The sequence below is a fragment of the Gambusia affinis genome, linkage group LG15, assembly GCF_019740435.1.
Source record: "Gambusia affinis linkage group LG15, SWU_Gaff_1.0, whole genome shotgun sequence".
Lineage (NCBI taxonomy): Eukaryota > Metazoa > Chordata > Actinopteri > Cyprinodontiformes > Poeciliidae > Gambusia > Gambusia affinis.
The window spans coordinates 26,755,793-26,779,300 of NC_057882.1; the positions used below are offsets into that span (position 1 = coordinate 26,755,793).

The window sequence follows — 23,508 nt, forward strand, 5'->3', positions numbered from 1 at the left end:
AGCTGTTTTTGAGGGTTTTTGTAAATTGAGGCCAAAAGGTCCGACTGATGGACTTCAAAACATCCACAGGTGCGATGAGGATAAAAATTGGCGGAGCCGGAAACAGCCGGGAGAGGTCATAGGTGACGGAATCAAGGGTTTGAGATGGACTTTAGAAATAGATGGACTGCAAAAACTGGAGTGCCTCAAAAAATTATACATGCATGCAGCCGCAGCTAAGATGTGAATAAACTTAAATTCAATATCTCAGTTTTTAAAACCGTTTTAAATATTTTGTTTGTTTTACAAAATTCTATTTTAGCAATTCCTATAAAATAAATTCACCTTCAGCGTTTTTCAATTTAGATTAAAAAACCATTTTATTTATTCTAAAGGAAATTAAAAGTTATCTCATTTAATTCAAATATCTTGTATATCTATGGCGGTGATGCTGTAGGCCGGATGGATCTCTGGTAGCAGTCAGTCTTACAGCGACTCTGAAGAGGCCTCTGACTGAAGCTGCTGCTGCATGATTCCTGATGCTAACAGCTCATTTCTCACCAACTAGATGACACTCTTTGCGTTTATGCTACAGATGTCGGTAAAATTTTTGGATATTCCACTAATGTTAAAAGAACAATTTTGTAATTGCGGAGTTTATGCAAGTTATTAAATTACATGCGCATAAGATTATTAACACAATAAGTCATTAAAAAACAGCAGCACCATCCTCCTCCTCCCACTTCCTGTCGTTTTCTTCTTTGTAGTTTCCACCAGTAGTAACGTCCAGCTGCTGATCATGTGACTCGTGATGCGAACAAACTGTTTCCATTGAAGTTTTGCGAAATACGCCAATTCTGATCACAGCCAGAAAATAAAATAAAACATCTTGTCCTAGTGCAGTGCTTCTCCATTCCAGTCCTCAGGCCCCCCCTGCTCTGCACCTTTTAGATGTACCTCTGTTCCAGAACAGCTGATTCAAATGATTGCATGACCATCAAGTGCTGCAGAAGCCTGTTAATCACCCATAGATTTAATCCAGGTGTGTGGCAGAAGGGCGGGGGGCCTGAGGATAAGAACTGAGAAACGCTGTCCTAGTGCCTAACTTTTCCCATGTTGTAGTCAGTGGACACGCGGCTCCTGCTACTCCACCTCGTTTGCTTCTGCACCAGTTTTTAAAATTCTGACTCAGAGAAGCTTCAAATCCGTTTCATCTCCTTGGGACTTGGGGTCAAAGTTCAGCGAAAACGCTGGCTTTTGAGATGCTAATAAGATGCTGTTAATAACAACAACACTGTTGTCATGGTTACGTGCGAGCCGCTGTCTGACAGTTGAAGTAAAATCCCTCCAGCATCTAAACCGGATGGGATTTTTATCCAAATATGCAAAAGAATTTTGACCAAAATAATTAACAGAAATTTGCTTTGATGGCAGCAGGAGAAAAATCATTTATGCTTTTTTTACAGTGACTTTTTTCATGTAACTTGTTTTAACAAACAAACACTTGAACTTACTTCAGCATCTTTAGCTGGAAATTATGAGACAAAGTTAATCTTGGACAAAGTTTTTGCATGAATCTTTATTTCACCAAAACAAAAATATTTTGACCATTTGTGAAATATTAAACCAACACTTTAATGTTAACCATCCTTTTAAAGAAAAATCATTTAGCTCTTACTTTTAAACACATTTTCATTTTTACATTTAAACGGTTTCCGTTACAGTTAGTGGCGTAAAGTTTATTAAAGAAAAATCGAAGCTTATTGCCCCACTAAACATATTTAGCACTTAAGTCACAAATGCATAAATTGTGTTTCTATTTTTAGAACTACCTAAAACAATTCACAATAATTCAACAGAAATTCTGCTCTATTGTCAGCTTTGGGTTTTATAAATTTCTTTTATTTGCTTCCAATGAAAAAGTTATGTGGCACACAAATTAAAAATAACTAAATAGAAAACTCATTTGCAAATTCTGTAATTTATCATCAAACAAAAGTTCTAATCAATTAAAATCTCTCTATTCTCAAGTTAGAAACAAAAATGTACCGTAAATAAGAGTGAATGTTTTAAAGGCGTTTTTATGTTCAGTTTGAAATAAAACAAAAATCAGAATCACTTTATTAAGACAAAACAGATTCAGTCAGATAGATTTAAACTCAGTATGAATGTATATTAATGCAGAAATATTTGAAGTAATAAAATATTCACACATTCACTTTATTGGACAAAGTGCTAAATGTTTATCCCGGATCAGTGATGGCATCTGGGCGCGATGACATCACTGATCTACAGGAGATCATTGGTGAAAGAAAAACCGATTTCCCAAAAATTAAATCTTTTAAACCCAAATTTGATTAATTAATTAAATGGATTGATCACCAGCTGTGTGACGATCTGCTGATAAATCAATGAAACCCAATCAGTTTTCAGTTGCAGATCCGCCTCCTCGGCGCTCAGGTCAGATCTAAAGTTTTCGAGTTTCCTCTCTAGCCGACGAACATGCGGGGCTTGATGGGCGCCGGCAGGTTCTGTCCGTCCACGCTGTTGGCGTCGATGGCGGAAGCCTTGGAGGCCTTGGTGTCCAGAGGATACCTGTCCAGGATGTGGCGGACGTCTCGCCGGACGCCGTCGGTCCAGGTCAGGAGGTCGGCCCGCAGGCTGAGCGCCGTCGCCGTCACGGCTTCCTGCCGGGCGCTCAAAGCCGACAGTAGCTGCAGGTTGTGGCTGAGCCGGACCAGGACCGAGCCGGCGGCATCGCTGACTCCAGGACTGCCGTCGGGCCGTCCGTCGTCCGAGCCGCTGCGCTGGGGCGAGGTGCGACCAGACATGTGGCGCTCAAACTCGTCTGGGGAAAGGTTGAGAGACTGAGCGTCCAGCTTCTCGATGAAGGCTACGGCGCAGCACTGCAACACAGACACAGCCGTTAGCGCCGCGCCATCCGCAGCTAGCTTCAGCCGCTAACTAGCTGCAGAGGCGCTAACTAGCTGCCATTGATAACCAGCAATGGCTTCAGATGTAGAGTTTTCTCTGGTCTGAACAGGAAGTGATGGGCGCCATCTTGGTAGGTAAAACATGGCTTCCTGACTGACTGGTAGAAAATCTGCTGACACGTTTAAATCTGTCTAAGCAGCAAACATGAATTTAATTTGACTTTATTTACAGTTTCACTGGATCCTGTTCTGGGTGAATCTGAACTGTAACTTATGAACTCAGTTCCAGTTCACTGAACCGAACAGATTCAGTTTCTCTCTTGATAAACGAGTGAGGAGTGAAGCTGACCAGGTTGGTGAAGTAGTATCCGTCCTCTCCGGTCATCAGCCGGCTGGGGTTGCAGAAGCGGGTGATGTACTGGATGTTGGACTGCAGCCGCGGCGGGTTGGCCTTCAGCACGATGTAGATGAGCGCCGGCAGGAAGTCGTCGGCGGACGCCGGCTCGTTCTTGGTGATCCTGATGGCGCTGAAAATGTGTTTGCTGCAGCGAGTGATGCAGGCCAGCTTGTCCCGCGGAACGCGCTTCGAGTCCATCTCGATGATGTCTGCAACCAGACCACAGGTTTCCCTGCCTTTAGTGGCATCGCTGTCGCCATGGTTACCGCTTATTAAAACTGATCATTATGATTTAGGAAACGTTTACGAATGTAAACCGTAATATCTGCAAAACGAGCCGTAAAGTTCTAGAAATAATCCTAATTTTTTAATTGGCTGATGGAATCGTTGCGTCTCACCTGTTATGGCTCTGACCACGTTCTCTGACACTTCGGCCGTTTCTTCCTCCACGGAAACACACAGCATCTGGACGGTGACCCAGTGCAGTGCCCTGCAAACACACAAAGCTAACTGCGTCAGGCTAACGGTTCAGTGCAGCGCCCCCTGGGGGATAACGAGGCTCAGCACGGTGCGCCTCCCGGGGGACGCTGGCATGCAGTGTGCAGCTGTTCTCATGTAGAAACATGGAGCTGAGCTTTAAACGCTGCTGGGTAACAAAATGCAGACGGAGTTTCCTGAGACAAACACGAGTTACACACAGGAAGTGATGAAGGTGATGCTGTTAGTGATGAAGAGCTGACCTGATCCGGTCCTGGGTTGCCAGGTCCTTCTTCTCGTCGTCTGTGGTTTCTGGGCAGAAGACGCTCTTGTACAGGCGGGTCATGATGTATTTCTCCACCTGGTCCATCACTTGATCCACCGACTCTGACGACCCTGATGAGAAACCCGGTGAGACGCTGCTGCTGCCACCTGGTGGCTGGCTCAGGTCACGTTGATTCATTCATCTAGAATAATTACCAGATAGCGTTGCTGCGCTAACCTTTAAAGTGGTTCATGAGGCGGTCGGCCAAACTCTGGTAGAAATCCTGAACGCACTCTGACAGCTCGTCTGCTCCCAGGTCCTGTCCAGAGCAAACACAACGGCTAGTGGCCAACGCAGCTAGCTGCTAACAGCTAACACTGAACTACAGTTGTGCCAACAGCTAACGGCTAATGTTAAGTACACACAGTCATGCTAACAGCTAGCGGCTAATGTTAAGTACACACAGTCACGCTAATAGCTACCAGCTATCATTAAGCCGCTAGCTATTAGTCACTGACGGCCTCTTTTAAAAAAACCTAAAGAGACTTTTCATTAAACTCAGTTTTATTTTTAAAGTTTTTTATTGATCTGATCAGATTTGAACCCATTAATCAGATTAATAGTGATAATCACAATTATTCATTATTTGTGGTTAATTCCAAGAATCGTGAACTAACTTAGTAATCATAGCTGGTTAGTAAAATAATTTGTAGCCATTATAATAATTGGGTTAGACTTAATATTGTTTTAACTGAAATAATAACGACTTTCAAACATCCATCTGTGTGAAATGTCCATGGATTGATTAACTGGTAGAGTAATTGATTGATTGGTTGGTCGGTTGGCGGCTCAACGATCCGTCCTCACCTTCTTGCTGGACATGCTGACCAGGAAGGCCCGGCACTGCTTGTGGATCTCTCTGCCGGGTTTGTGAAGGTTCTTCAAGAACTCCACAAAGTCTTTGGACACCTGGTCGGAGTCGAAGCTGACACGGCGGCTGACGGACGGAGACGCCGACTTTCCTTCCGGGGGCTCTGATCAGAAAAAGGATTTATCATTTAGACTTTTTCTCCTTCAGTTTCCTGTAAATGGCTGAAACAATTAATAGCATTAGTGGTGATTAATCGTAATAAATCAATTATTAAAATAATCAACTAATTTAGTCATAGATTAATTAACTGTAGCATAAAACAGAAATAAAAACAAACACAACTGAACCTGAAATTAAAAGAATTATGAAGTCTGTAAACAAACGATATTCACCATCAGATGGAAATTATTCTGCTAATTTTAATTTATCATTGATTAACTGCTGATTGCAGCAGGCTTAGCTGTAAAACAGCTATCAAACAAGATGGCCACCGCTGTTGATGACATCACCCTGAACTACAGAAAGCCAAAAAGTTTATGGTGGAAAATAAATCCAGATTTTCCAGGAATTAAATATTTCTAAACCAATTTATCACCTAAACTGTGATCAATTGGCAAGATCAATTTATTGCCCCGTTTATATCACGCTGTGACAGTAAAAACTTAAAAAATGGAGCCGATCCAATCAGCTGCAACCTTTCTTAGCGGTGGTTCGAGACGAAGGGCTGAAGAACTTCTTCACCGTTGTCACTTTGCGAGTTTTCTCGTTGGTTTTCTTCTCCTCAAACTTTGAGAACGGGGCCAGCGCGGCGTGACCCGGTGCAGCCGGGCCGTGCGCCACGTGGCTGCTGGCGTACGCCTCCTCCTCCTCTCTCTGCAACCTGCGGTGGGGAAACGTTGAGCTGGGCGCACTGAGCTGAAGCGGCGGCCATGTTCGGCGGCTGCTCTTACTTTTCCGCCAAGGCCCAGTCATCCTGGATCTGCTTCTGCCGGACCCGCTGGTACTCCTCCCGCCAGCACTTGGAGCACAGGCCCTGCCATGCGGCGTTGCCATAGTAACCGCATCCTTTTTTGCACAGCAGGTCCGACTGGTCGACGTGGATGCCCCGCCGCTCCCTCCGCTGACTCATGGTGGCCTGGAGAGGAAAACGCTCCGCTTGTTTGGTTGGTTTGTGTCTCAGGTTGAACTAAACGTTCTTCAATAAATTCCTCTGCTGGAAATAAACACAAACACTGAAACTCAGTAATAAATGACTGAACTTCCCTTCACAGAGCTTCTTCTTCTGCAGTTACAATCTGAACTTTAGGCAGTGGAGTCTGGTGTTTAACGCCTGTCTATTCTAGTCATTCAGGTTATCTTAGACATTTTGAAGAAATATAACAATACTACAATAACAGTATTTAAATTTATTTAGTTTTAAACACTTGCTCCTTTTATTTGCGTTTGGTGTTAGTCCCATGTTTCTGTGCTTTTCTTTCACCTTGATGCTCAGGTTTTATTCCACTACATGATACTGAATGTTCATTAATTTCTCAAATTAATGAAAAGAGGAGTGTTGCTTTACTGCCATCTAGCGGTGAACGTGTAGATTGCGGCTTGTTTGAACGATCACGTTTTGTTCCAACAATCTTTAGGATAAAATCTATCTTTTATTCTCTTCCTTCGTCTTTTGCCAAGTTGGCATTGGAAAACGTTGACGGAAATGAATAAATGAAAAAGTAAATTCCTCAAGTTGTGAACAGTTTTAGTCTAAAATGCCTGTTTTGTTTTAGGAAGTGATGAACCAAGGAAGAAGTGGAAATGCCTCCGAATCTACTAAGGTCACAGAAATGATCAACTATTTCTTTAAATTCCTGCTTAATCGGCTGTTTATCGTCCCGGTTCCACTGAGTTCAGAAGATTTAGTTTAATTTGTTTAACTATGTTGCTGAATCGGCTTCTCAGATTTCTTTGCTTTTATTGAAATTATGTCTCTAAATTACTTTATTTGTTTTAAATACATACTTTGTAGTAGCCCTGTCACCATAGCAAATTTTACTGAACGATTAATTGTCTCAAAAATTATTGCGATAAACGATAATATTGTTTGAAGACCTTTTTACACTGATTTAATGGAAATGACATAATAATTCATGTGATTTCCTGCCAAAGATAGATACACTTTATTTTCAAAAGAACATTTAACACTGGAACTGATAAAATTAACAAAACAACCAAACACTAAAATAAAATGGATTCTCAGTCTCCATTAACAAAAATGTACTTGAATAAAAACGCCAAAGTGTAAATAAATACTGGATTCAACCAAAAGAGTTCAGATTATGAAGTCTGTAAACCATATTGTCCTTCAGTAATCATTAGATTTAAATAGAGAAGATGGAACATCGACTACCTGATGCAATAGTTCACACTACACGTTAGTTCACTCCTACATTTTCCCCTTAAGACAATCTGAGAACGTTGATGTTCTCAGATTGTCTCTTGTGGTTTCATAACCGATCATCCTGTAGTGTGTGGTGTGTTACGGTAGATCGTTGTGGCGCTCCGATCTAAATCAGGGGTTTTCCCCACTGGGAGCTTAACGCAGCCTGTTGAATGTGACAGGTAGCCAATCAGAAAGCCGGATTCTCCTCCGGCTTTCTGAGGAAATACAGAGGGGAATCCCAAACAGCTGACACGGAGCAACCCGAAGTCCAGCGGACATTGGAGATGATATGTGGAAACAACATTAATGTTTATAAAACATTTGGTGTAAAGAATATAGAAATGATGAGGGGAGGAGTTGGAGCCAAATTGGTACCAGTTGATGAACCCGGTAACTTTTCAGCTGTTCTTTGTTAACGTGACATAAAAAGGTTCTAATGATTTTCATTCAGTCAGGACGTTACGCTGACACTAGAGACACATGCACTGCAGGTAGATTGTAGTAAAGCATTGATTAATGCCTGGTTTTAAAATGACTTCACTGGACTTGGAGCCATTATTTTGTGCCCATTGTTGGACACCACACGGCCCGATGGAACCCGATGGAACCCGATGGAACCGTTCTACCTAGGATTTCTGTCGGCTAATGTGTGATCTCTCAGGTTTTGAAAATGGGCCGACAATCGGCCGACAGCTCTAAGATGGTGTAGTGTGAACTGGACATTACACTGAGGAAATGAGGAAGGGAGGGTCAGTGGAGAGCAGCGGAGTTGAACCTTTTTTCATTCAGTGTCATCAACAGAAAGAGAAAAAGGCTGGAAGAGACGATAAAGGCGATAATTAAAATGACCTCGATAGTTTAATTTATCGTACGATTAATCGATCTATCGTTTATGACAGGACTACTTTGTAGTTAATGTCCTCTGTTATGTCATGGACATAGTACACAGTATGAATGAAATGAGTGTTAACATTAAAATTTTGATAAAGTCCAGCACCACTGATTTTTTAACTAATTTAGTAATTTTGCTCCAGCAATATAAAAGGTTTATTTTAAAGCTGAAAATAAATAAAGTTCACATAAATAACATCCATCCATCCATCCATTTCCTGTTCACCCTCGTCCCTAATGGGGTCGGGAGGGTTGCTGGTTCCTCTCCAGCTGCGTTCTGGGCGAGAGGCGGGGTCACGGGGTCACCCTGGACTGGTCGCCAGTCTGTCGCAGGGCCATAAATAACACCATTTTGTCAAAAACGTTTCCAGATGATTGAGGTACCAAAGATTTGCTTTGTTATTCTCCTATCAACCAGGCAGAGCCTTTCAAAAGTGACAAAATGATGTTTATTCTTCTGTACTCTATAATAAGAGTTAGGATGGAAAAAATGTAACATCTAAAGTCCTGCAAGTCAGAAGAAATAAAATAAGGTTAAATCCTCCCAAAATCCGCCTGTTTGCTCCTAGAAGGGTAATTAATGAAAATGTTATTAAAGCACTTAACGTCTTTATAATCGCGTGATTTAGTCAATAAATGATCCATTTAGATCTGATGAGATTTCTGCATTTACAGCTTTTCAGCATTAGCTGCGATCTGCTGGATTTTAAGGACTTCTGATGTAATTGAGTTAACTTTATTACACTTTATAGATAACCTGTGATTTGTCGCTCGGTGATTAAACGTATATCCTTCATATTGTCTGTGTCTTCATTAATTTGCTCATGTCTGGGACATATTTCCTACAAACTGCGAGTGTTTAGGGGGCTAACAGACTTAGCTCTGATTTGACAGCTACTAAAGAGTCCTGACGGAGCCTAGCGGTCTCTCCTTTAAGGCCGAATACTTACATTTTGTCGGGATTAAAATTCTGTAAACTCCTTGATCCGCTTGGCTACTCACCTGTTATGTTTTCACCGAGAGAAACTGAACGAACCAACTCCCCCTCTGCGTCCCCGACCGATGACGGGACACGCTTCGGAGAGGCGCGCAATGACGTAATCGCGTTGAGCGAAGCACGTCTGATGGGTTCTGGCCAAAAACGTCTGTTTGTCGGTCAAAGCAGCTTCACAAATACTAGATTTAAAACTAATCAGTGTTTAGTGGCTGCGATTGTTGGTGATTTGCTTGTGTTTGCTGATTTAAGGTCCAATTTTTAAACGTTTGGTAAGTGACGTCACAAAACCCAAGCAAATGATTCCGTGACGTTAAGAGCGAGAAACGAAACATCAGGGTATTCTGCCGGAAGTATGGCAGAATATCCTACGGCAGAATAACAAGAAATGTTTCTTTTTTTTTTTTTTTTTTACTTGCAAGTAAAATATTAACAGAATTCTTTGAAATTAATTAAAATTGGATATTAGTATTTAAATTAACCTTGTCATAATGCAATAAGTTTCATGCTAGAGTCACAGGAGAACAGTCACGCCTTTTTAAAGGAGACCTCCGGGTGGCTCAAGGAATAAGCAAACTAAGCAGCCACTCAGGGGCCCACTCAGTGGAGCTAATTTGTTTTTTGTTTTTCTTTTAGTAATAATTTCTATGTCATTATAATATCAAAAACACACAATTTCACTGTGAATGATCTGTTTTTACAATAATAAATATTTGATAATGTAAGTAATGTATGTATGTATTTATTGATAAAAAGAATAAATAAATTGCTCTTTGCGCCCCCTGGTGGCCGCGGTTGGTATTGCACGCTTTTGTTTATTTTATTTTATTTCATTTTTTTATTGAATATATAAGAAAACAATAACAATCTCAAATAACAAGTCAATAACAAATATTACAAAACCAAAAAAAAAAAAAAAAAATCACAACTGCTGTTGAAAAATACAATTAAATACAAAGGCTGGAACAAAGTATAAGAAAATAAAATAAAACAAATAAATAAATAAATAAATAAATAAAATAAAATAAAAAAAAATAATAATAATAATGATAAAATAGATAAAATAAATTAATCAGCCGGGGCTACCAACTGAAAATCTTCCATTAACTCAAACAATTTAATTGCATTTAAATTCTGCATCTTTCTCAGACATCTTTTAAAAAGGGAAAGTTCATTTTTGAGAGCAGAGATTGAGAGGGAGCATTTTGCATAGCGACATTTATGGATATAATACTTTGTTACAATTATTAGAATATTGACTAAAAATTCCAAATTTTTTTCTTTAATGGATAAACCGAATTGAATGTTTTGTAAGGAAATAAAATCCACATTTATTGTTTTAGAAGACAGAAAGTTTCGAAGTTGATCCATCCATCCATCCATTTTCTTTACACCCTTCTTCCCTAAATGGGGTCGGGAGGGTTGCTGGTTCCTCTCCAGCTGCGTCCCGGGCGAGAGGCGGGGTCACCCTGGACAGGTTGCCAGTCTGTCGCAGGGCAACACAAAGACATACAAGACAAACAACCATTCACACACACACTCACACCTAGGGAGAATTTAGAGAGACCAATTAACCTGACAGTCATGTTTTTGGACTGTGGGAGGAAGCCGGAGAACCCAGAGAGAACCCACCATGCACAGGGAGAACATGCAAACTCCATGTAGAAAGACCCCGGGCCGGGAATCGAACCCAGGACCTTCTTGCTGCAAGGCAACAGCTCTACCAACTGCACCACTGTGCAGCCCTCGAAGTTGATCCCATAAGTTTAATACTTCTTTATAATATTTGGAGGGACGGCTAAAGAATATGCAAGATACGTCAGCCTGGATAGCCGGTAACGTGAGCTGCCGAACAGAACATCTAAACGTCCAAAGCTCCGGTCAGAAGTTAAATTAGCAAAACTATGTCTCAAAAAAGTACTTATCCTTCAGGAAGGGAGAAAGAAAGAGGAATAATAGAAAAAAGCCGAGATAAAGGTTTGTTTTAATGAGCCTTGGTGATGTGATGTAATGTAAAAGATTAGTAAAGCTGCTAACAGAACATTAGCTTGATAGCGACCTGGACCGGTCCAGTTCAACAGACAAACATTTATGCTAGGGTCTTTGTGTTTGTGTGAAACTGAGTTTAAACTTTAAATGAGTTGATTTTCTGGATATTTCTGAGGTATTTTTGGCTTCAAACCGTGTTTGATAAGGTTTGATAAGAATAATTAAAACCTGTAAATTTTTGACATCGTCTAAAATGATTTTCCGTCAGGCTACAGAGCTGCTACATGATTAGCTGCTACATGATGAGCTGCTACATGATGAGCTGCTACACGACGAGCTGCAGTTGGGATTTGTTGTTTGCTACTGAACAAAATCATTTAGTAGCTAAAACAAACATTATTTTTACATCAACTAATAAGTTATGAGAAACTTCTGTTAAAATCCTTTGAAGGCTCAGAATCAGTCCGGTACCGGTACCGGTCCACATTCTCAGGGGAGAAAGACTCACCTGGTATAAATTACATTTTTAGCTATTGGAGTAACGCTTAAGAGAAATGAATTTAACCAAAGAATGTGATGAATATGTGTAGAGCTGCACCGATTGCAGTTTTCTGTTTGGTTACCATCTTTAAAAAGCCTGACCTGCTGGTTTGGATTTTAGGTAATATGATTTTTTTTGTCTGAAATGTTGCTAAATATAGCAATAAAGTCACTGAGTTGGCAACAGTGGGTTAATGTTGTTAACTGTCAACGTTCAGACCTGGTGGGTCTGTCAGTCAGAAGAGGAAAGAGATGATTGATAAACCTTTGCTGATGAAGATAAGATTAGATAAAATCAGATCAACTTCACATGGAAGTATCGGCTGATCACGATCCCCCAAAATTAAGGAAATTGGCTCCCAGAAATCAACTGGTTTATCAACCAGTTGGCCAATAAATGTATCTTATTGAACATGAATATAATGTAAACAGCACAGCCAGAGAGGCTATAAGTTTATATCAGGTGTGTGAATGACCTAATAATTGGACTGCTGACTGCAGCCGGTCCATATTGTTAGCAGAACTAGAGGGGCTCAAAAATGAAAAATGTGATGAACATGTTTTGCATGGGCCATAGAAATGTCCTAACCTGTTCAACCTTTAATCAATCCTCGGTGCTCGGTTCAGGCTGTCTAAAACACGAATCGCTGTTCAGCATGCTGGGATATCTGTGACAGATCTCTGGACTGGTGCTAATAACCTCGCCTGCCTGGGTCAAATAAACACAGATAAGCCTCAGACCTCTGAGCTGGAGCTCAGTGTCTGCCATGATCCTGACGGCTCCGTCTCCGTGCCTTCCTTCTGCCGCCACCGTCCAGCAGCTGTTCTCTGTGGCCCGAGACGCCGACATCATCCCGGACATCTCCCTGGATCCGGTGCTCACCACCTTCCTGTCCCTGGACTCTGCCGCCGCCCTGCAGCACCGGTACAGCTTCCTGCAGCGCGGCATGAGCGGCGAGCAGCAGGAGGCCTTCCACCTGAATCTCACTGCACAGCTGAGCGGCTACAGGGTCGCGAATGGAGGCGTAGGGGTCGTCGCCTTGGCCCTGTCCCTGCTGTTTGACCAGGTGGCCCAACATGTACGTCAAATATTTCATTTTTCTGTTTAAATTCTTTGTTTTAGCAACAGAGTATTGAGGACCAAACAATAACGGATAAATGTCAGAAATAACGTTATTAATATTCTGAGAATAAAGTCATTATTCATTGTATTATGATGCTATTCTTCTGTGACTTTATTCTTATAAATTTATGTTATTTTGTAATTTTTATAGTGTGGCCTGGGACAGATTTTAGAATGGGCTTACAGTTTCGGTAGCCCAGGGCTCCAAAGATTACTTTTATTCATTTTTTTAATAAATTCATGCTTTACATTGCGTCTTATATAAAACTGATTGATCAGATGAACTCCAGGAATCTTTGGAGCTTTACAGCTGCAGGATCCCCTACAGTAATCAGTAGGAGATTTTCTGTGCAGCGGACTGGGCACCAAACCAGCTCCAGCCCAGGGCCACGACCGGGTGAGTCCGGCCCTGCTGCTCTGCTGTAATGTCCATGAAGCCAAACTCTTAAAGCTGCCATCAGGTCCGCGCTGCAGCTTCACCGCAGGGATCCGAAGTTCCGAGGGTGTTCGGCATCAGCACCTCGTCCAGAATCGGATCGATGATCCACGGCTACCTGCGCCTCGTCCCTGCCATCGCCAACGATGAGGAGAAGATGGCGGAGGCCGCCGAGCTGTACGACGCCTGGCTCAACCTGGAGCTGATCGACCATTATGAGAGGATGACCACCAAGAAGAGGATGAGCACAGAGGCCATGCGGCAGTGGCTGGCCGGCGCCGCGTTTCATCTGCACCTGAGGATCCACCAGGTGAGGCGAACCTGGAAACCCTGGAGGATCAAACTTCCACAAAACTCTGCTTTCAAACTGACACCATGTTTGTTATGAGATAAATAATCTGAACAAAGACCAATCAGCTGCTGCTGTCTGAAGAAATAGACCAACAACCACCAATCAGAGCCAGGAGGCGGGGCTTAGCGCTGTCAGTCAACCTTATATACTTGCTTGGCGTTGAGCATGAGTGTGATTGTCAGCGCTGTTCCCCGCCTCCTTACTCTGATTGGTTGTTTCTGACTGACTGGGGTATTTCTGCAGTTTGTACTGGGAGCACTGGGAGGAGGCAGACGAGCTCGATGATTTTTTTCCCAGATTATCTGCATCATAGAGAAGAAATAAACAGATGAATGGGCTCTGAAAGCAAACCCACCTGAGGAAAAGGAAGTACCTTGCTTTTAAAAGTGCTTAAAGTATTTAAATAAAAAGTACTTTCTCAATGTATTCTTTTATGCAGAAGTATCCAAAATGCTGTCCAGGGCCCTTAGTGGCCCTACTCTTATTGTGTGTGGCCCCTTGACATCAAAGATTTAATCAAAATCCGTACAAATGTCTGACTTTCTATATTTAGTTTGGAAGAAATGATCACAAAGTAAAATCTCACAGTAGAAAATGTTGGCAAAACACAAATAATGATGGGATGTTTATGCAAACGCTAATTTTGCTACACACAAATCTACTTTTAATTCATTCCTAAAACTTGGCTAAATTTGCAAGCATTTTAAAGAAACTGACATGAATCTGGATTTTATTGCTCCGAATTTTCTCCCAATTTACTAGAAAATTTAGAAAATTTCTTTTAACAAGAAAAACTTACCAAACTTTTGAAGGTTTGATTCTGTAGTAATCTGCACATCCCTTTCCAGCAACAGATCTATTTGTTTAGTTGAAGTGGATCATCATGCCGTATTATTTCAAATTACATATTAACATATGAGTTTTAGCCAGCGTCAGGCCTGGCAGACATTGAGCCAGAACTTTGATGTTCATCCCAGTTACTTAATCATTCAACAAGGAATGGTAATAGAAAGCTGCTTTTTCCTCCAGTTCTGCTTGTTTTTGGATTCAAACCTGTTGGAGATGAAAGCAGGAACAGAGTAAATCTGAATTTATTCTCCAACAGGTTCGCCTTCACTCTGTTCCGTCTGGGTCCATCGAGTCTCTGCGTCTGTCCTATAAGACGGGGTTACGTCGCCTCGTTAGCGGCTACGTCGCCTATTTACGTAAAAACATTTTGGAGACCGAAGCGGGAGGAACACTGGAGCCGAAACGCGGCAGCGTGGAAAACAGCAACGCCTCCAGCATCGGGAATGTGACGGCTCACCCAGCCGACGCCAAAACCAACTCGACGGCAGGCGACCAGAGGAGCTGCGGGCAGCTTGTGGGAAGAAATGCTTCAGCAGCGCCGTGTTTCAGCCAACCGGGTCTGCTGGTCATCGAGCCGCAGAGGGAAGTCGGTCACGGCGTCCGGCATCGGCCCTGTGAGTCCGCGGCCATCCAGGAGGCCCTGGTGACGCGCATCATGAAGGCGCAGGACCTGCAGCGCAACAGGAACTTCTTCCTGTATCCGGAGAAAGTCCTGCGAGGCCTGCTGAGGCAGAAGCAGCACTTTGAGCTGCGAGCGAACCGGGCCGAGAGAAACGACCCGTCCGGGTCGCAGCCGCAGAGCGTTAGCCCGACGTTTCACAGCGAAAACAACAAACTGCAAATTATGGACACTTAAGATAACGGAGAACAGGCCCAAAGGAAGAAAATAAAACGATACAATCAAGAGAATAAAGTCATAAAATTACAACTTTATTCTTGTAATATTAGGATTTTATCATCACACTATTACGACACTTTAATCTTGTAATAAAATTTTTTAATTCTTCATTTTTCTTAGTGTGGCCCTAACACAAAATAGAAAATTAAGGCAGAAGAAATTCTTTTCAAATGATTATTTTTGCTATAAACTCCTGAAACAAATGCTTACATGCAGTCAGTCAATGAATAAAGTTTATTAGTTTTCTACATTCCAGTAAGGAGGCTTTAAATCATAAATAGTGACACATTTAGTGTTTCTTTTTGATCTATAAATGACTCACCAGGCTCAGCAGATGGAAAATAACACAAAAACATTGTGCACAAACAAGAGGTCTCACTTAAACATTAACTGCAAGTTTGTCTCTGTCTCAAGTACTTTGGTTAAAATATTTTATTTTTTATTCAGTAAAGTTATTCACACTGGATTAAGAATCCAAAAAACTTTCTCAAGTAGAACTAGCGATACTTCGTAATAATTTTACTCAAACAAAAGTAAAATGTATTCTGCAGTAAAACTACTCCTGAAAGGATTTTTTCCCCCAAAAGTTCAGCGAGAAAGTGTAATGTAATGGATGCTCTTTGCAACTTTTTAAAATTCCTTTGGGATCAGTAAAGTATTTTTGAAAACTTACAGTTGGGTGTTTGTTTTTAATATATTCATCCTGTATTGATTAATAAGATCAATCCTGCGTCACAGTTTAAAGGACATGGCTCTCATTTTGTTGTTTATCCAACATTTGTGATGAAATGTCCACTTTCTCTCGGGAACAAAGTGTAAAGGTTACAGACTTCCGATTTAAATAAAGCCAGCTGGGGGCGCTGTTCGCTTAGGCTGCAAAACGGCGCCGGGGAAGAAGAAAGCCCTTTTCATGCGTGTAGCTGCTTGTTTTTACGAAGCACCTAAAAACAATTCAACACATTATGATCTGAGGAGGACAGAATATCACAGTGAAACCTTCTATCAGCAATTTTCATAAGGTAGGTTGTGTCTGACTCTGTTTTCGATCGCTTTTAAACATTTCGAGGAAATTTTGAATCGCCAGTTTTAGCTAACGGTCTAAGGCGCTAAAACAAAAGGTTGAAAATGGATTGAAACGTGACGAACATCTGAGAACATCTAGAACAGTGTTAGAATAGCTTGAACTTTGAAAGGAAATGCATTTAATAACTTTTAAAGTCTTTAGTTCATGTCCTTGTTAGGATGTTGGCCCTGTAAGGAAGTCAGTAAGTGAGCTAAAATGCTAATGTTGTATCAATGGGTGGTGAGTTGTTTCAGACATTAGGTTACTCTGAGTATTGGTTATTGTTTCCTTCTTGCTTTGTTATGTCATCCATGCCTGGCTATTGTCAGCTTTTCTGTAAGTATTGGACATATTGAGCAGTTTTTGGCTGTTTGGGAATCGAAGCTGACACGAAGCCAGACAGGTTTGGTCCCCGCCACACCCACACGTGGTTCCTTAAAACTGGCTCAGTCGCATTTTATTGGGAAAAGAAACTGGCGCAGAAAACACACCGACTCAATGCCACGTGTTTCAGGTTTGTTCCTGTGTGTGTTCTAATTTACAACAGGAGGACCTGCAGGTCAGTGCTTTGCTTTCCAAGGGAGGGGCAGATATTGGTTTACAATCTTATAACCCCGGGCCAAAAGTAGTGCGGAAGCAAAAACGGTATTTACTCAGTTTGTTTCTCTTAAAATTAGCGATTGCCCAATATGAACATTTGTAAATATACACTATTAATATGCTGTAGTCCTAATATGGCTGATATCACCTCTACCTTCATAATGCAGTGAAGAAATGACCGCAGCACTGCTGCGCGAAAACGCCGATAAAGGGCAATACGATGGGAATAAATGATAAATATCGACCCGTTCTTCTTAAAAAACCGCTGTATTGTGCATCGTTGATTGAAATTAATCAGATCAGCGGAAAGGTCTGAGCTTTCCACATGTCGGTGTAAGAAATCGATATTTTTTGCTATAAATGATTAAGTTATGTTGCATTGTATGCAATACAATGTTTTATTTGAAAATTGAAATAAATTACTTGCATATTGTTGGATTTTTAACATTGTATAAAAGGCTTAAATTCTTAATCAGCACAATGGCCTCTTTTATTCAATTAATTAGAATAATTGATGACTAATATAATTATTTATTGCAGTCCTGATGTTTGATACTGATAAATATCGCTTATCTTTTTTTTTGTGGCTCTAGTGTCCCTTATATGACAGCAGGCTGACAGGAAAGGTTGAGGGAGAGGGGGGAAGACATGCGCAAACGTTGGCCGGGTCCGGGAATCGAACCCGCGACCGCCATGTCGAGGACTGAAGGCCTCCAAATGTGGGTCGCGCTGTCCCCTATGCCACCACAGCACGCCGATATTGCTTATCTTTAATATGGACAATATTTCTACCAACTATCCACATCGGCCCAAATATTCATGTTGGTGCCTTCCGAATATTCTATCATAAAGTTATAAAACTGGATAAAATGATAATATCCAACGATTAAAGACGTCAAGTTTATATTATGTTTCCAACATAAACTGAGAGCAATTCTCTGACATTTTAAAGTAAGATTTTAATGAAAAAGTTCCAGTGTTATAAAACGAGATATTTGAGCGGCGGAAGAGTCGGTTTAACTTTTATCAGAGGATTTTATTTAAACCAGAGGAGGAAATGTTTTCTTGGTAGCAGCCCGTCTCTTATTTCAGGCCGACTCCACTTCCAGTTTCTGTCTCATTAAATGTTTTACCTAATGTTGGTGTGCGCATCTGTCTATCATTTTCTATGTTTTGTCTTCATGCCAACCTGGCCGTTCTGCCATCACAGGACAGGAAAACATCCAGTTCACATAAATACAGTGAATGGTAGGAAGGCTGCACCACCGTCAAAATGCAAGGTTATGATTTAGAAAACGAGAAAAATACGTTCAGAAATGTTCCCACCTCATTATGCAGTATATTAGGTCCAATATAATGATTGGAAACATTAAATAATAATGTGGATTTGCTGTTATTTTTCCCCTGAATGATGATTTATATTTATTTGCTTTCCTCATGACTTTAAATTTCATGCTCATTAACATTAATTCTGCCAATATTTAATGTTAATGAGCAACTTGTTGCATCGAATGAAAGTCTGAAACGAGAATATGTCAAAATGCTAATCAAAGGAGTTTGTATATTGTAAAATAACATTTATTTACAGTAGAAGTAGAAACCTGTAATGCTGTAAACTTTGTTTGGACAGACTGGAGCAAAATGTCGGATTCAGACTCGGACAGCGATTGGGGTTTCCACCGCAACAGGAAGTTTCTGGTAAAAATCCAACAGACATTTTCCATGTTTGTTTTGTTCTTCATGTAAACCTGTTTTTCTTTTGCCGTTGTAGAAATCTCACGGGGACATCAAAATAAACCTTTCAGGTAAGAAAGATTTAAAAGTTTCCTAGGAAATGTGTTTATTAGGATGGACTTAAAATTAAATGTTCTTAAAGTTTTCCATCAGAATATTTTCATTTTTGTAGCATCTCAAGTTTAATTTATGTTTCATGTTTAATCAACAGGAAAGTTCAAAAAGCCTTAAATGATAAAAACACGAACAGAAAATGAGATGGAACAGAGTAGGGCATTTACTGTATTGTGAAAAATTATCCCCATAAGAGTTTTGATAAATTATTTTCGAAAAATGGCAGTTTGATTGGAAATGTTTTAAATTTCTCCACTTTTTGTTCCACGAGGCTACGAGTAAATGTGACTTATTGCCAATAATGTGCTCGGCTTAGTGATTAGTTATGTTTTCCCTGTACAAATCTATTTCAGATGAAAATATTCTTCAAGAATAAACTCTGTTTCCACACCGTGAATTAAAGCTTCACCGATTTCAGTTTTCTGGTCGATCGTTGTCTACCGATCTTTAAAAAGACCTAACTTGCCAATTCCGACTTTAGCCAAAACCAGTTTTTTGTCTGAAATGTTGCTCATTATATCAGGAAATTTGCTGGATTGGCTGAAGGGGCGACTGCTGGCAGCCTGATCTCTGGTTTACAGCTGGAAGAACTGAAGCTGTGCTAACTCTAGATCTATAATTCTAGATTGTTCCTCTTTAAAAACTTCAGTTTCTGTTCAGAAAGTTTTGGCACATCCACACATTGATCTGTTCTCAGCATCTGTTCAGTGGCTGGATGGGGTCAAAGGTCACCTAGTGACACTGACGTGGAGCTGCGTCTCCTCAGCGTAACTATGGTAGCTAATCTCATACTGAATATGTCCAGTTAAAGCCTCATTTTGCCTCCGGCTCCTCCAGAGAGAGTGTTGAGCCAGTGGGCCTCCATCCCCCTACAAACCAAGAAGGAAGGCGCTCAGCGGATGAGAGTTTGCGTCTTCTGGTTTCCCACGCTACTGCAGCCCGACATCTCCAAAACCTTCACCTGGGCCTCAGAAGTTGGCTTAATCAACGAAGAGTGAGCGCAGCTCTGCCGCCGCTACAGATCAGACGGGAATCGTCGCAAATGCTGAGATTTTATTCTGTTTGCAGGACAAGTGAAGCGCTGGATGTGGAGAACCTTCGCAGGATTCAGGTGGTTGAAACGATCCTGCTGCACCTGGAAGTGGCAAGTGTAAGTCCCACCTCCAGCCAGCTGGGTTAGCCTTTACCTGCCGGCTGGGTTAGCCTTTACCTGCCGGCTGGGTTAGCCTTTACCTGCCGGCTGGGTTAGCCTTTACCTGCCGGCTGGGTTAGCCTTTACCTGCCGGCTGGGTTAGCCTTTTCCTGCCGGCTGGGTTAGCCTTTTCCTGCCGGCTGGGTTAGCCTTTACCTGCCGGCTGGGTTAGCCTTTACCTGCCGGCTGGGTTAGCCTTTACCTGCCGGCTGGGTTAGCCTTTACCTGCCGGCTGGGTTAGCCTTTACCTGCCGGCTGGGTTAGCCTTTTCCTGCCGGCTGGGTTAGCCTTTTCCTGCCGGCTGGGTTAGCCTTTTCCTGCCGGCTGGGTTAGCCATTACCTGCCGGCTGCTCATAGTTATTGATTTGATGTCATATCAGATGTTCAGATATTTTTGCTAAATTTTCCACGTTTTTTCGTTCTGTAGCTGTTTTATTCCAAACATGATGCGTTTCTCTTCCTGATGTTTAGTTGTTCTGAATGTTTTCTGTTGCTCCTGCAGTTGGACAAGGATTCCTCCAGACACGTTTTCATTTTTTGCAACATGTTGCATCAGGTAAGCTGCACCTGGTTGGCTCACAGATTCCCTTCTTATTGTCTGACATTTTTCCATTCATAAAACAACTTGATTTAAGTCGGGCTGTGAGGAAATAAAAAAACTTCTGCTGATCATGTGTATGTTGGTTAGCCAGTACTGATGCGTTCAGTAACATCGGGACTTTCCGCTGCAGCACTGCTCTCCAGAGATCCTGGAGGAAGCGGTGCGCTGGCTGGAGACGCTGGGCGATGGCTTCAGACGGGAGCAGCTGCTCTGCCTGGGAGGATTCCCCAACTGCTACACAACATTCGGCTTCATCTTCTCGGAGTGTGAGGCGCCAAGTTAAATTAAAAAATCTCAGAGTGTGAGGCTAAGAGTTTAGAGTACAAGGTTTTCCGTTTGATTAAAAACAAATAATTTCTAAAATGTGAATCGTTTTTTGTTTAGATGCCAAGTTTATTCGGGAGATGAGCAACAACTTGGACTCTACGATGAGGGCCCTGAAGGCACCGCCCGATGACTCATCTGCAATGGTAACGACCAAATCCTCTACACTGTAAAAACTGTAAAAGCTCTAAATCAGGGGTCTCCAAAGTGGGTCCTGAGGGCCTCCTGCGTGTTTTAGTCTCTCCCTGGTTTAACCTGCCTGCATCAAATGATGGCTGTTAGAAGAACATTGACCTGCTGGAAAGGTTGTTTCCACCTGCAGGGAGAGAATGAAACCTGCAGGATGCAACCGGACCTCCAGGAGCCACTGTGGGGACCCCTGTAGTTTGGTCTGATCTATGGAAAAATATCTACATAAAACAAAAGTAACAAGTAACTATTAAGCAAAGCATTTTGTTTCAAGTCGATAAATCTAATATTCATTCAACAGATTATTTTCCTTAATGAGACATTTTTATGTTTTAAGTGAAATGCACTCTGACCGAAACTAGAACTATTTCATCAATACTAAGGAATATCGAGCTCTGATATTAAACTGAAAAATGATTAAAAGTTTTTTTCCAGTGAACTGAATCAACTTGGTAAGATTTTTTTGCAATGTAGGACATTTTAATGCATTTTCTTAAGTTTTTTGTTTTAAATGACGTAAAAACTGCTGGGTGTTATATGGACCGACCCAACGCCGGGCTGTTTGAACTCAACTGGGTTGATGGTTAATGAAAAGATTTATTTATTTTAAATTTCACCACATAGGCGCGACCCACGTTTGGAGGCCTTGAGGCTCCGTCGCAGGTTCGATTCCCGGACCTGACAATATCTATGGCATGTCTTCCCCTTTTCCTGTCAGAGCCACAAAAGACCTCTGGAGGGGAGGAGAAACAGATTTCACCACATAAAAACAGGATTAAAACCAATATCAATTCAAAGCTTCTTTGAATTCTGTGTGATAAATATATAGAGCCAGCAGAATTCATTTACAAAAATTACAAAACATAATTAAGTTGTTTCAAAACTATATAATTAAATCACTTCAACTCATTATTTGGCTACAACTCCAGAAGTATCTGTTACTACACATTAGAAAACTTTTCATGTAAAAAGTCTGTTTTAAAGGAAACTATAAGTAAAAATGTCAGCCATTAACCAGGCGTATTTTTATCGACACTTTAGCATTTTTGCCCATCTCCTTGCAGGAAGACATACGGCTTCTATGTTGTCACATTTTATAGATGCACCACCAGGTTTGTCCCAACCTGCTGGAGGGAGAAGACAGAAAAAACAGGCCATTAGTGATGCACTTATTTAAACTGTAAACAGTTTGAGCATGATTCAGAGATGAAGGTTGACTTACAGGCTGGATATCGATGAAACCATCTGAACTTCCAGGTTGATGGTTCTGAAAACCTCCTGCCAGATGTGTGAGGTGGAGCAGGGAGGAGGACCGGCAGCAGCTGCAGGGCTACACCACCTCTATCAAACATAAACTAGTGTTAAAATGTTACATTAACTAAAAACCAGTTTAGAAAACATTTCTTCTGAGCTTCAATACCTTGAGGGAGCAAACTCATGTTGTTGGCCGAACAGAAGGTCTTTGTTGAGAACGAGGAGTTTGGGTTTCGCTTAATTCTCCCGAAGATCCTGGATGTAAAATTACAAAATCTATTGGAAAGACAAAAACACAAATCAGACCTTAAGAATGATTGAATTCAACCTTCCAGCTTTATGTGGCTCTGAAGGTTCAGGTCAGAGGTCCACTGCAAATAATTTGTAATTAACCAGCAATTTCAAAACTTTGGAGTAATTTTTATGGTCCTAGAAATACATGTAGCACTCTGTAAAATCATTAAATTTACAAGTAAAAGTAACTTAGTGCTGAATAACTTTCAGCACCAACTTTAAATAAATGTATTTGTAATTAATAGTAACAATAATAATAATTAAATTAGCAAACATTAACATTAGATATTGTCTGACTGAATTATTTTTGCTTTTACAAGCCGCTTCACCCAGTCAACTGACAGAGCGGCTGCAGTGGGAGCAGATAAAAGCAGTATATGATTAAGCACATAATTCAGGTTTACACAACTAATTTATCGCCTAGTAGCATTGTAAAAGTTATTTTATTTTCCAAAAGCATAATATACCCACTTCATGAACCGCTCTGCTCGCTGTCCTCCCCCATTACTGTCTGTATTTGAACACGCATATCGCACCGGCTGGTGAACTAAACCCGCCATCTTTCCTTTTATCAATCAATCAAATTTTATTAGTATAGCACATTTCAGCATCAAGGCATTTCAAAGAGCTTTACATCAAATCAGACACAGAAACACAATGCAACATAGAATCAACAATAAAAAATTACATTAAGTCTAGATCCATCAATAAATTTATAATTGAT

At 41.2% G+C, this 23,508-nt stretch overlaps 3 protein-coding genes across 10 annotated transcripts in view; 2 read left to right on the forward strand and 1 right to left on the reverse strand.

The window, feature by feature from the left end:
• Window positions 1-1,538: 1,538 nt before the first annotated feature.
• Window positions 1,539-9,325, reverse strand: rabgef1 (RAB guanine nucleotide exchange factor (GEF) 1). 7 transcript variants are annotated; one of them, XM_044140505.1, is made up of 9 exons: window positions 9,241-9,325; window positions 5,873-6,135; window positions 5,618-5,802; window positions 4,919-5,085; window positions 4,289-4,370; window positions 4,050-4,182; window positions 3,708-3,799; window positions 3,262-3,518; window positions 1,539-2,885 (listed from the first exon to the last, which is right to left on the reverse strand). In XM_044140505.1, exons 2-9 carry the CDS (start codon window positions 6,049-6,051, stop codon window positions 2,469-2,471), a joined length of 1,512 nt encoding a protein of 503 aa, XP_043996440.1. In that variant the 5' UTR covers window positions 6,052-6,135; window positions 9,241-9,325; the 3' UTR covers window positions 1,539-2,468. The 7 variants fall into 7 exon arrangements, with proteins under 7 accessions (XP_043996440.1, XP_043996437.1, XP_043996439.1 ...); XM_044140502.1 differs by having other exon boundaries at window positions 5,873-6,132; window positions 9,241-9,324; XM_044140504.1 differs by having other exon boundaries at window positions 5,873-6,057; window positions 9,241-9,307.
• A 1,846-nt stretch (window positions 9,326-11,171) lies between these two features.
• Window positions 11,172-16,085, forward strand: LOC122844761. 2 transcript variants are annotated; one of them, XM_044140512.1, is made up of 4 exons: window positions 11,172-11,209; window positions 12,490-12,840; window positions 13,346-13,630; window positions 14,778-16,085. In XM_044140512.1, exons 2-4 carry the CDS (start codon window positions 12,529-12,531, stop codon window positions 15,375-15,377), a joined length of 1,197 nt encoding a protein of 398 aa, XP_043996447.1. In that variant the 5' UTR covers window positions 11,172-11,209; window positions 12,490-12,528; the 3' UTR covers window positions 15,378-16,085. The 2 variants fall into 2 exon arrangements, with proteins under 2 accessions (XP_043996447.1, XP_043996445.1); XM_044140510.1 differs by lacking the exon at window positions 11,172-11,209 and having other exon boundaries at window positions 12,429-12,840.
• A 760-nt stretch (window positions 16,086-16,845) lies between these two features.
• Window positions 16,846-23,508, forward strand: part of ttc3 (tetratricopeptide repeat domain 3) — a 36,354-nt gene continuing 29,691 nt past the window's right edge. The window contains exons 1-9 of the mRNA XM_044140501.1: window positions 16,846-16,996; window positions 18,293-18,330; window positions 18,713-18,780; window positions 18,854-18,887; window positions 19,768-19,924; window positions 19,999-20,080; window positions 20,625-20,678; window positions 20,854-20,989; window positions 21,108-21,193. Of these exons, the coding sequence (XP_043996436.1) occupies window positions 18,724-18,780; window positions 18,854-18,887; window positions 19,768-19,924; window positions 19,999-20,080; window positions 20,625-20,678; window positions 20,854-20,989; window positions 21,108-21,193 (606 nt within the window). The 5' untranslated portion in view covers window positions 16,846-16,996; window positions 18,293-18,330; window positions 18,713-18,723. The remainder of the gene's footprint in view (window positions 16,997-18,292; window positions 18,331-18,712; window positions 18,781-18,853; window positions 18,888-19,767; window positions 19,925-19,998; window positions 20,081-20,624; window positions 20,679-20,853; window positions 20,990-21,107; window positions 21,194-23,508) is intronic.

Excerpts from the sequence above, each read along its gene's own strand:
- LOC122844761 (XM_044140512.1), top strand. The coding sequence starts at position 12,529 with ATGATCCTGACGGCTCCGTCTCCGTGCCTTCCTTCTGCCGCCACCGTC. Across the intron at positions 12,841-13,345 it reads TTGACCAGGTGGCCCAACAT|GTCCGCGCTGCAGCTTCACC; the intron begins GTACGTCAAATA and ends AGCTGCCATCAG. Across the intron at positions 13,631-14,777 it reads TGCACCTGAGGATCCACCAG|GTTCGCCTTCACTCTGTTCC; the intron begins GTGAGGCGAACC and ends ATTCTCCAACAG.
- rabgef1 (XM_044140505.1), bottom strand. The coding sequence starts at position 6,051 with ATGAGTCAGCGGAGGGAGCGGCGGGGCATCCACGTCGACCAGTCGGAC. Across the intron at positions 4,183-4,288 it reads CCTCATGAACCACTTTAAAG|GGTCGTCAGAGTCGGTGGAT; the intron begins GTTAGCGCAGCA and ends GTTTCTCATCAG. Across the intron at positions 3,800-4,049 it reads GCAACCCAGGACCGGATCAG|GGCACTGCACTGGGTCACCG; the intron begins GTCAGCTCTTCA and ends GTGTGTTTGCAG.